Genomic DNA, 11,683 nt, shown 5'->3' on the forward strand with positions numbered 1-11,683 from the left:
ATCTAATGTTTCATGTTTTTCTTGCTCATGATGCTACTTCAGTTGTTGTAGGTGGGTAGGAAGATAAGGTGGTGTCTATCAACAGCAGCAGAAGGATGAAAAGAACCGTTTGCTGACAGCACACCACTAAATGCCGGTTAGTGAATTCCACCTCAGTCTGAGAAACAGGTTCAGAGAGTGAGACAAGCATGCGTTTGGGAGAGGCAATACAATTAAAAATCAATTCGATAACGTAAAACAAAACATGTATACATTTGCAAAAACATATTCAAGACTCACGTTTTCCTCCAGCTCAAGATGAACGTTCCTGTGGACCTCTGAGATTTCTGTCAGTACTACACCTGCCAGGTGCAAAAAAAGGAGGGGGAAAGATGTCACACAGGTTAATGTTATAAGATGGAAAGTTTTGTCTCGACTGTACAGAAAATCATTATCTAAAGATATTCCACTAAAGTGTAAAATGATAGCCATAATGCACAGCACAGACTATAGCCTATAAGCCTGACAGTATCTGCAATATTTCTTTAACCAAAAAAGTAACCAGCTACAGATGTGATGTAGGATTTCCTTCACTGGTATGAAAGCAAACTATATGGAGCCTGGACCAAACGGGACCACTTGCTGCTCAGGAAATCAAAAAGAACTCAGATGGCAGGCTGCCACAAATCATAACCTGTTTTTCCTAAAAACAATCAAATTAGGATTACAGAGCACAATGCAGAGCATAATAACTACATGCTTGTAGCGCCAAGCCAAAGTACAGCAGTTTCATTTTAAGTCCCCACATCCCAGAGATAAAAATTGTACTACCTCTTCTTCTATTAGACAAGTTTGAAATTTTTAGGTGTTATTCCTTACTTTTTTAAAATTACTTTTAAAAGTAAATTGGTGGTTTCAAGTAACAAATAAGCAAAGTATTGGCAGCTCCACTGAAGACTGATTTCCCTTCAACTTCTTTGCATTCAAATAGTACTGCTTAGTACCCAAAGCCAAGCATTATGCAAAACTAATAGCAGTAACTCTACTAACAAGAAAGGCTACAAACGGTCTTGAGTCTGGTTTGCCGTTTACACACAAGCACTGAGGTGTGACTTTTCTAGATATTATTGATTGTAGGTGCACGTGGTCTTTAACCTGCCAGCTCACTGAAACCGAGTCTGTGCCTATTTTGTGCCCACGAGACTGGTCTACCCAGGCAGGTCCCAGCTCGTCTAACTCAAATGGAGTATCTCACGCAGGCTTTTTTTCTGCTGTGCAAGATGTGAGAAAAAAGGACAACTGAAGATAATTTCTGCACTTCATTCTTATGACACTGTCAAGAGTTCACATGCAAAAGAAGGCTTTTGTAACATACTGCCTTCTGGATAATACTGCTCACAGACTGAAATCTGCATGGGTGTGTGTGTTTGGCTGGTGCAGTCCTTTGATAATCACCATTTTCAACACCTCTTAGATGATGGGTAGACACAGAATAACAATGTGTGTGTATAAATTTGTCTTGGGCCAATTAATAACTTGTGTTTACACAGATGGTCACTCTGGTTGTTTAGCCAGCATTCTTTGTCATCTTCTTTCTGCAATAACGTCAAAACAGATAAACTAATTTGTTTAGAAAATGAATCATCAGTGTGCAGTCTCATGAACACAACTTATTCGTAAGACATCCTTAGTTTACATCCAACAGCAATTTAAATTCAAGATAATGCTCAGCATATGTCGGGTATATTTTCTGCTTGTAGCATAGATGTGGGATACATCAGTGGATTTGCCAACACAAGATTACAAGACGTTCAACAAATGCACGCTGCATCTTCTCCCACACTGAGCATTTTCCCATGGGTGCTGATTCCCATGCAGCTGCAGCCAACAAATACAGCTGTACCGCACATATAAGTATTGATAATGATGTAAACAGCCATCAGTGGCTTCTGCTTCAGGATACAAACACCTCCAGTTTGTGTGTTACAAACAGACAAGCCAAATCATCATAGAATAAATACTTTACTCATCAAGTCCTCATCTAGATTTGTTATTTGTTTGGTTTACAGAGCAGTAGACCCATACTGAAGCACATGGATAAATAGGAAAAACAGCCTGCACACCAAGGTTTGAAAAATAAAAAATTGCTGTCGTCTTTCAACTGTGTTCTGATGTGCACAAATGCACTGCGCAAATCCTTGACAGCCTTTCAATATGCCTGCAGACACTCTGACCTGTACATTCATCAGTATGTAAACACTGCCCTTCCCTGCTCCATCTTTCCACACCTTGCCTGCTCCACCTTGCCTCACAGTGAGACTGGCTGCTGCAGTTCAAACAGCTCGGCAGATAAAGACTCCGCTCATCCCAGTAAATCTGCCCTTTGACAGAGCAGAATAAAAGAGGCTGAGGGGTAGTGCAGGCAGGGTAAGGGTGGGAGAAAAATATGGTGAGGAGATAAATAGTGAGGCAGAAAAAAGGTACTACAATAAGTATAAGAGAAGAAATGACAATGTAGTAGCGCTGGATATGGCAATACACAGTAAAAGAAAGAAAAAGAGTTTAGAAAGGCTATGCTAGATTTAAAATAAAACAGGGCCCAAGACTGGCCCAACCTTAAACTCCCCTCATTTTACAGTAAGAATAATCTTAAAAATGTCAACAGGTGTGGTATTGAGTCAAACACCAGACAGACTGGTTTATATGTAAGGCGTATAAGTCGAGTCATAAACATACCTCAAAAACAAAATTCAGAAAATGATGTCACGTAAATGTTTCATATTAATAACTGCATAAAGATTGCATCAGTTTCTTTCCAGCAGTTCTCACTCATTTGTTTATTGTTGCACAGACCACACAAAACGTTGCTCGGCAACAGGTGCACTCTTTTGAGCAAGGTGTGAGGGCAATAGTGTATCATTATGAGGATAACTCTAAAAGCAATGTGCCATTATTACCCAACCAGAACCACAGAGATAAACCCAGCCAACTCAACCACCATCGATTTAAATAAATCCCCTTTCGTCTCTGATGAGATACAATTGTTTTATGTCCCACATGACAGTGAACAGTGTCTTTCGTAATTGCATATGTTGAGACAGATAGGCAATGTCTGTGTTTGTAGAAAGGCTCTGAAGACGGAGCACTTTATTGCATTTTCCCAGAAGCCTGCAAAAAAAAAAAAAAAAAAAAAAAGAAGACCCACAGTTCTTCCACCGTTTTTGACTGTGGACAAAATAATCCTGGCATCTATGAGAGCCACCTGACAGCATGCAAACATGCTTGGATTATGTAAAGTGGGCCTGGTGCCATTTGAACACTAGTCACTGTGTGTCTGTGTCCACGAAACATCTATAAATACCCTTTTTGCTGCAAAAGGACAAGATAGGATGAGATTAAATTCTTTGGGGACAATGAAATGCAGCACAGTCAAGATATCTTACAGGCTGTTTGCTGTTCCAATTTTTAGGCAGCAGTTTTGTGGTTCTTTTCACTGTTCCCTGTGCATTTCTGTTTCTAGCATCAAGACTAGAAGTACAACGAGAAGATGTAAAGAGCAAATTCTAAGCACGTTCTAATCCTATTGCATCCAAACAACCTGGTCTGTACATGTTAATTCCTGCTCTTTGTTTGACCAAACGTCAGAAACCTGAGCGTTCGAATGAGAAAAAAGAAAAAAAAAGAGGTTGACATTTGAACTCTGGCAGAAGTGGAGGGAGAGATAAAGGAAAGGGGCGAGAGAACGAGGTGCACCGGTGCTCTAATGCCTCGCGAGAGTATCTGGTTTCTGGTTATCTGTCACTGGAGCTCATGTTTCTTACAGAGCAGCTTCACTACAAGCATGAGCAGCCTCGTGATGAAGATGTGTAGACTTTAACGCCACATTTCTTGTAGAAGATGTCTCCACAATTATTACAACTTAAAACAATGTCTTAGGAACCTGACAGCAACTCACGACACAAATTGAAGATCCTGACTATTTATAGAGGCGTGCAGCACAGACTCCAAGTACAATGCATTTGGGTCTTCAAGCCTGGTTCATTAAACTAGATGAACACCCACCGCTCTACATAATCCAGCATAATGACTCAGAATAAACTGATCCGTCGTGAGATCACACAATGCCACACAGGAGGAAATTAGTGGGTATGTTACTTTGAATTAAAGGGAGGATTGTTTTTTTTTTAATGAATCGTTTAATCACCCGTCTATAGGCCCGAAACATCAAAATCAGAAATAAAATGGGTAATTTGAGAACATTAAAACTATTGATTTGAGTATTTAATCTTGAAAACTGAGTTTATTACAACAGTTTTTGACTGATTAATTGGCCAATCATAGCTGGGATCCTACCAACTGATTATGGTTGCAAGAAAATGCATGTGTACAATGTGGCGAGATCACAGATGGTCTTAAATTGCAGTATACACATGCTCAGTCTGTACACAGTATAATCTATCGTATGTTGACAGGCTCATCGTTATAGATGAACCAACCAAAATGTTTTATATCAATATTGTATTTTTGCAATTCTAAACCAGCCTTAAGGATGCAAACTTCAGAAGGACCTGTTGTCACAATATTTTATGGTAAAAATGTGCCACTGTGAATTCAAGGAGGCTATTGAGGATTCAAAGGCTTACTTTTCTAGCCACTTGCCAAGTGTGCACAGGGTGTTTCTTTTTTTGGGTGGAGTATCACTTTAACTGTGCCAGGAAACTGACACCAGGTGGCACTTCCCATTGTGCTGCTAAATTTAATTAGCAGTTTTGCTACTAATCAGCAGGGGAGATGAGAGGCGTACAGTGGTTAAATCAAAGTGTGACACTAGTGACAATGACTTAGGATGCCAGACTTCTTTGGACTACAAATTAGCTCAGGGGAACTGAAGCCTGGGGAGTTAGAGAAGAACGAACATAGGACGATGAACAAACAGTGTATTCCCAAGTCTATCACACTCAAATACATAAAAAAAAAAAAAAAAAAAATCACAAGAACGGTGCTGGACTTAATCAGTGGGTAACTTCTGATGTGTTCGAGCTAGAGCACTGCCTGGGTTTAGTTTTTTAGTGATAAAGAGAGGTTCAAACATTACCCTGCTCTCTTTCATCATGAAACAAACCAGGGAATAGCTGTTGTTCTGTTCATTTATTTTTTTCTAAATTAATTTTAGTTATATTGCACAAAGTGTCTTGTGGATATCTTTTGCAAACCTCTGATTTCTTATGAGGCTTTGCAGGTGTAGAGTCAAGGCTGTGCTTCATCGTCTTATGAGATGGGGCTGAGAAGGATTTAGACCAGCGACTGAGGGGCATACATATTAACTTCCTTTAGCTTGCGATTACTGGGTCATCTCATTGACTTGTGAATAATGATCCATTTCTCACACTGATGTCAGATGCACTTTAGAACTGGCAAATCCTGCTAAATTGAAAATATGCTCCCGATCAGCAAGGTCAGGAAAATTTAATTTAAGACTTAAATTCACTTTGTTAAAACTTCAAACCTAATATTTCTAAAATGGCAACTGCCACTGAATGAATTCAGCTCCTGTGTTCCTCACAATTATCCCATGTTTACACACATATTTAGAATGAAGCCAGTGATAAACATCTGATCATTTCGTGAATAAATCTACAGACATAACAAATGCAATGGAGTGAAGCTTGTGAGCTACTTTAGGAAGTCAACTCGAGATGCACTGCATTATTCACGTGTAACATGCCTCACTCTCCTCCCGTCATATACCCAACACACCCTCTCAATTCAGCTTTGTCTTGTTAAGCTGAAGAATTTCCCATCTTTTCCCCAGACCTACAACACTTCCTGCTCTTTCACCCAAACCTGCATCTACCCTGTATACTCAGAGAGGCCACTTTCCTATTGCTCCCACAAATCTGTGTGCAACACATACCAAATGACATTGACTGTTGCAGAAAAAAAAAAATCATTCAACTGAGGTTTTCCATCAACTTTAATTAAACAACAATCTGCTCTGGCTGAGGATCAGTAAATCATCCTTAAACTATTATTAGAAATGAAAAGACTGCCTTGGGAATAAAATACAACTGAATAAATTAGAAAGAAGAAAGTTTTTTGAGAAAAAGGGAGCTGCCTCCACAGTCTGCAGATTTCCCCCAGTTTATCCCAGTGGAGAATCACAGGACAGATCAACTTGGAAACTTACCTAATTCTCTGGAGACAGGAGAAACTGCAGCATTCTCCCCAATCTTAGTCAGTGCATCAAAATACAACTTTCCTGCCAGGGTCATTGCTGGGAAAATGATAAAATTGTCATTAATTTTTGTCACAGTAGCCCCTAATACCCTCTGAACACCACAGAGTAACAAATAGCCACATTATTATCCAACCTGTCCAATCCTTCCTCCAAAATGGCTAACTTGTCCTTCCAGTTAGCCATTTTTCATTTCTTAGCCAACTCTAACTTAATATATAAACTCTGAATCTTTTTTTAATGTAATAGCAAAAACAAAGGGGGAAAAAAAAAAGCTCACCTGCTACAGATTTCTCATAGTTCTTGCCCAGGTTGACCAGGTTCCTCAGTCCTGGGTTGAACTGTTCCATTACGGTCTAAAGGGGTTGAGAGAGAAAAAGGATTCAATGTGACTGTCAAACTGACAGAGTGACATTAGACGTAAATAACGAGGCAAAGAATGAATGAATGCAGTCACACTAGAGCCTGACGACAGTTTAAAGGAATCTATAACCATGTCCTTCAGGCACACATTCGCATGCATACAGATAATGTCTACAAATTATGTCACAGAGGCCAAAAATTGCTTCTGTGGAAACTTAAGACAGGAAGCACAAAAACAACAAAGAAATAATAAATACGAATAAGAATGCACAATCGATTAAACAACGTGGGCATGAAAAGACACAGGCTAATCTGATATAAGTGGGGTCTCTAGTGATCGCCATCCTTTAATCAACATTGTGGAGTGGAACTAATTATGTCTTGGAAAAAGATTTACTAATTTTCTGAGCTCCATTTTACAGATGTCAAGTCCAACCCTCTGATTAGTACAGAATAGGACAGGTCTTGGCTAACATGCACACACACGCAAAACCTCCTTAGGACACCCATGGCAAACAATGTTTCATGAGTCTTGCATTGTTCAGCCACTTGTACGTCAGACATTTGTCAGCAGCATACTGACATAATGTGTAAGTAACAGCTCCCTGCTGATACAGGCATTCATAAGAAATGAGTCAGTAACCTTTCCTTTAATTTTCAGCATCTAATAATGCTGTAAGAGAAGAACTTGTTCTTCCATTGCTGAAAATCACACTGCATTTTAAAAGTCCATGAAACATGTAAACAGCCAAATCGTGTTCATTTTCAACAAAAAACAAACACAACTTGCCACTAAGTATTTAAACAGACTATTTTGGGAGCCTGTCTTGCTTATTATCAATGAGCCTGAGGTGATGGCTGCCAAGGAGCTTGCTGTATAATCTTACCACACAAAACACACAGCCAGTTAAATTATTAAACCTGGAGTCTTTTTCCTGCATTTCACCACGCCAATGAGCTGTGGGGGTAGACCCTGGAGGAGGCCGGTGGATAAGAACTGTTTAAAAAGGATAAATGCGTGAGAGAAAGCTTCTTGCCTTCTTTTCCTCCTCCTGCTTTGAACACAGTCACCTTTACTCTGCCACCTGTGGCGTGCACACTGCAGAGGACCATTAAGTCAGAAAGCCTGGTGGGATTTGGTGAGTCCCACTCACGTTCAGTTAAACGTTTCATTTTCATTGGTTAGGCTTCTCTTTGAAACCCAATTAAATCATAGACTCAACAAAAAAACCCCAGCTGATTACTTATTAAAATTGCTTTAAAGGGAGCAGTTTCCCCACAATCCAAGATAAGGAGGAGTGGTAAATACCAATTCACTTGAAAAGCTCCCGCTTCAGTAAATAAATTAAAGTTAATTAGGCTACTGGTTGGCACGGAACTACAGAACAGCCCAAATGATGCTGATCAACCACGGCAGCAATTTAATGGGAAAAGAGGGAAAAGGAAATGCCACTCCCAGGGTGGGGCTATTCTCTCAAAACCAGTGATTCAACTCACTAATAGGCAGTTACAAGCTCTCGGGAAGCTTCTAAACTAAAATAAAAAGTGCTGACAAAAATGCAGTGAACTCATTAACAGTGCAGGCTGAGATGCTGAGTAAACCAAGAACACACTTAAAGCTCAGGGATCCTGAAAGAGCAAGACCCCAGGGTAGGATAATCAAGTGTGATAATAGTCTTTTTTCTGCTGTAACACTGTCACTTACTTGTGATAGTGCCCATAAGCTAAACATATATCACCCTATATATTCTGCTGTGTTTTCAAAAAGAAGGTAAACTACTTAAAGGCGAATGTCCACACGACAAGTAAACTTTACTGCTAAAAAAAACAAAAAAAACAAAAAAAACCTCACGAGGACCATGAATAACACCTGTTAGACAACAGGTTGGTAAAAGTCAACCTGTAAACTTGAACCCGAGTTTAAGGAGGCACTTCTTCCCTCTCGCACCTGTTGGGTTTCCCACCTTCATAGGAAAGCAGCGCTTACCTTGTATGTACTTTCAGCGAGCTTGTTCACCTCCTCCGCGTTCCTCGACATGTTTAATGTAGTTCCCTCGCGACGGCCGACAAAGAAAATATTATATTTTTAATTATGAATTGACTTATTTGTACACCGATGCCAAACACCCCCTCCCCAAAAAACAGGTCCAAGTGGGAGCGGTGACCAAACCTACGCAGACATAAAATTCCTCATAGCCAGCAGGAGACGTAGGGACGCACGCACAGCAACAAAAAAGGGAAAAGTAACTCCTGTGGTGGAGACTCGAGCTATCTGTTGCTGCTGCCACTCTTCGTGTGAGCACACACTCAGGGGGTGAAAATAAGCTGAGCTGTCAAACTTATTGTAGGTGGTTAGTTCAAAAAAGGGGAGGGGAACCTGTGGAGGTAGATGGGAGTTAAGCAAACGAGAATACAACTTCCGCTTTGACTTGATTTCAAAATAAAAGCGGCTGGGTGAAATGTCCACTGCAGGATTGTTCAGACTAGCGTGAAAACAGGTGCTCTAGATGTGAAAAGTTCGATTTAATTGAAAGCCACACAGTGGCATTGATGTTTTTAGCTGTCTGGGGGTCTTATCGATTCATTTCCGCTTCAATATTAACCCTCTAATAAGGCTTTTATCTTTTAAGGATTTCTTCCATAATTGATCTGTATATGTTTAACTTGACGCTTAGTGTAGAAGAAAGGTGGACAATAGAATAAATACCTGAAGACGGGCGCTCCCTGGAGGCAACTGTTCCATAATGCGGAACATAGCATACACCCCCCCCCCCCCCCCTTTTTTTTTTTTTAAGAACATGAAGAGTCCAAAAACAAAACAGAACAAGGAAATTAGATGTTTGGGTTTGGGATTAGTGAAACTAGTGAAACCGAATGGAGCGCTAATGTAAGTGGAAACCAAATTCATCAGCTCATAGTAGTTGGATTCAAAATTACACCTGCTTCAACGTGAATCTATTGCGTGGAGATTTGCTCGTTTGCAAGTTTGCTTTTAGTGTTACAGTTTATAATAGGCATAAGCGATGTGATAACCTGAAAACGAACAAAACAAAACAAAGAACAATCTCTGACACTTTGACATTCATGTTGCAGAAGCAGCTCTAGTGACACTTGATGCCTTAAGCAAGTAACAGCCAGCTGCATTTTTTATTTTTTTGCTCCGCTCTACATTTATATTCCCCCAAAGTACCAAGGAAAACAGCTCTTGTAACTCTAACACTAGAAGGTAACTCAAAAAAAAAAAACCCAAAAGAAATAATGCATCAATGCGGAAGTTCCCTAATTTACCACTAGATGTCTCTCACTGTCAGCTGATTTTCTCTCAGTCTGAGAGAAGTTTCATAACCTTGGAGACATTAAATCAACACGCGTCAACACGACGTGCATGTATTTATAGATTCCTGCGATTTCTTGCTATTTTGATTTTATTCCCTTATAGCCTACTGTTTTTTTTACCTCCTTTTTTCTGTTTTATGGTGACAGCTGAGGTTCTTTTACATTCCGTGATAGCTGAACTTCCAACAAATCAAACAGAGCAACGACAAATATCAAGACACTTTTTATTTTATTTTATTTTATTTTATTTTTGTGCATGTCATTTGATTTCAAAACTTTGGAAAGCTCCATGAAATCATGGGGAGCTACAAAAAGAGCTGAATGTAAAATGAGATTGTACCCTCAGGCTCCAAACACATACCACTGCTCTCAGCCCTCAAAACACTCTTAAGTGACACATACAACATAATTGGTCTCTGAAGCCACCATGTGAGTGCCTCTCTCTCTCGCTCTCTCTCTCTCGCTGCTATCTACTGCATTGTGGCGATTCTGACAACCTCCCACTGAGTTATGTTCCTGTAGGCAGCAATCAATATGTAATGCTAAATAAAGGAATATGGGGGTCAATTATAACCAGTCACTCACATTTCACAAGGTGATGCAAGTTCACGATGTAGTGTTTTTTAAGCACACACATAATTCAGAATATTAAGAATACTAGAGTTAGAATAAGGGCGAAGATAAACTAGATAATCCAGTGTGATCACGGGGGGAAAAAAAATCAGGATTTTGCACACTGTTTTCTCAGAAGTATTCCTGTTTCTGCAATGTCTAATTAATACCCCGCTCACCTGTCTTTTCCTTTTTCCATGAGTGATTGCTCAGATGACTAAATCAATCACAGAGCAAACTGTCAACCAATATAAAGAAATTAACGGGGAGAAAAAAGAGAACGGGAAAGTTAAATCGAGACAAGATGAAGCATAAGATAAGCACGATGCATTAATATCTTAATCGGTCTCGCTTTACAATGCATTTACTGTTAAAAATAATAAATAATAATGGAGAAAAAGAAGAAAATTCATGGTATGTTCTGCATGCACTGTACTCTCTGGCTTCGTGTTGTCCAGGCTATTGGTGACCTCTCGCTCATTGTCTCTTTTGTGTATGTGCTTTCAAGGACAGCTCTTCATCCCTTTCCACAGAATACCTAAGTGCACCAAGGCATTCAAAAGACAGCTAGCTTATGCTGCGCCAGCAAGGCCACCTCCTTTTCAGGCTCGCCATATTTCTCCCAGCAGAGCTTCACAGAAGCGGTGGGCAGACAATAGAAATGGTTTAAGAATTTGCTTTTTGCCCTTGAAGACGGCACATGCTTCGGCACTTTACAACCTCACAAGTCTAATCAGCAGCAACCTGCGTATCTCGTTTTCAGAAACTCTTTATTCTATGCTTTTTTAAATTGACGTCAATCATGCCGTTTCTCTAAACTAGTGAATGGATGGAATAAAACCAAGGATCAAGATATAGAGCTTCTCAGTATACTCATCAGTTACAACTAACACCAAGGCCCACTGTGCAAGAAGACTCTAATTTATTGATGGAGCTGCAGTTCAGGAGCTCATTATTTTCACCAAGCAAGATTAAAATTGAGTCTTAATCTGCTGGGTAAACTGAGAACCAACCCTCCCCCAAAACCGATAATTAATGTGTAAAACCATTCTTTTAAAACAGCAGCATGACCATAAAAAGTTTTTTGTTTAAAGTAGCACAACAGGCTCCTGCTGCGCATTACTGGAAGATCTTTAACACCATCTGGCAAGAAAGCTG

The 11,683-nt window shown here is 39.8% G+C and overlaps 1 protein-coding gene across 2 annotated transcripts in view; it reads right to left on the bottom strand.

Annotated features, from left to right (window-relative positions):
- The window catches only part of baiap2l1b (BAR/IMD domain containing adaptor protein 2 like 1b), a 27,820-nt gene extending 18,878 nt beyond the window's left edge, over positions 1-8,942 (bottom strand). For both annotated transcript variants that reach the window (XM_085454084.1, XM_085454082.1), the window contains exons 1-4: positions 8,565-8,942; positions 6,495-6,570; positions 6,167-6,253; positions 280-341 (exon numbers count right to left, since the gene is read on the bottom strand). In XM_085454084.1, coding sequence (XP_085310210.1) covers positions 280-341; positions 6,167-6,253; positions 6,495-6,570; positions 8,565-8,615 — 276 coding nt within the window. In that variant the 5' untranslated portion in view covers positions 8,616-8,942. The remainder of the gene's footprint in view (positions 1-279; positions 342-6,166; positions 6,254-6,494; positions 6,571-8,564) is intronic.
- Positions 8,943-11,683: the final 2,741 nt, after the last annotated feature.

Source organism: Copadichromis virginalis, linkage group LG4 (genome assembly GCF_057382275.1).
Source record: "Copadichromis virginalis isolate Kocher_CV1m ecotype Utaka linkage group LG4, C_Virginalis_male_GT1.1, whole genome shotgun sequence".
Lineage (NCBI taxonomy): Eukaryota > Metazoa > Chordata > Actinopteri > Cichliformes > Cichlidae > Copadichromis > Copadichromis virginalis.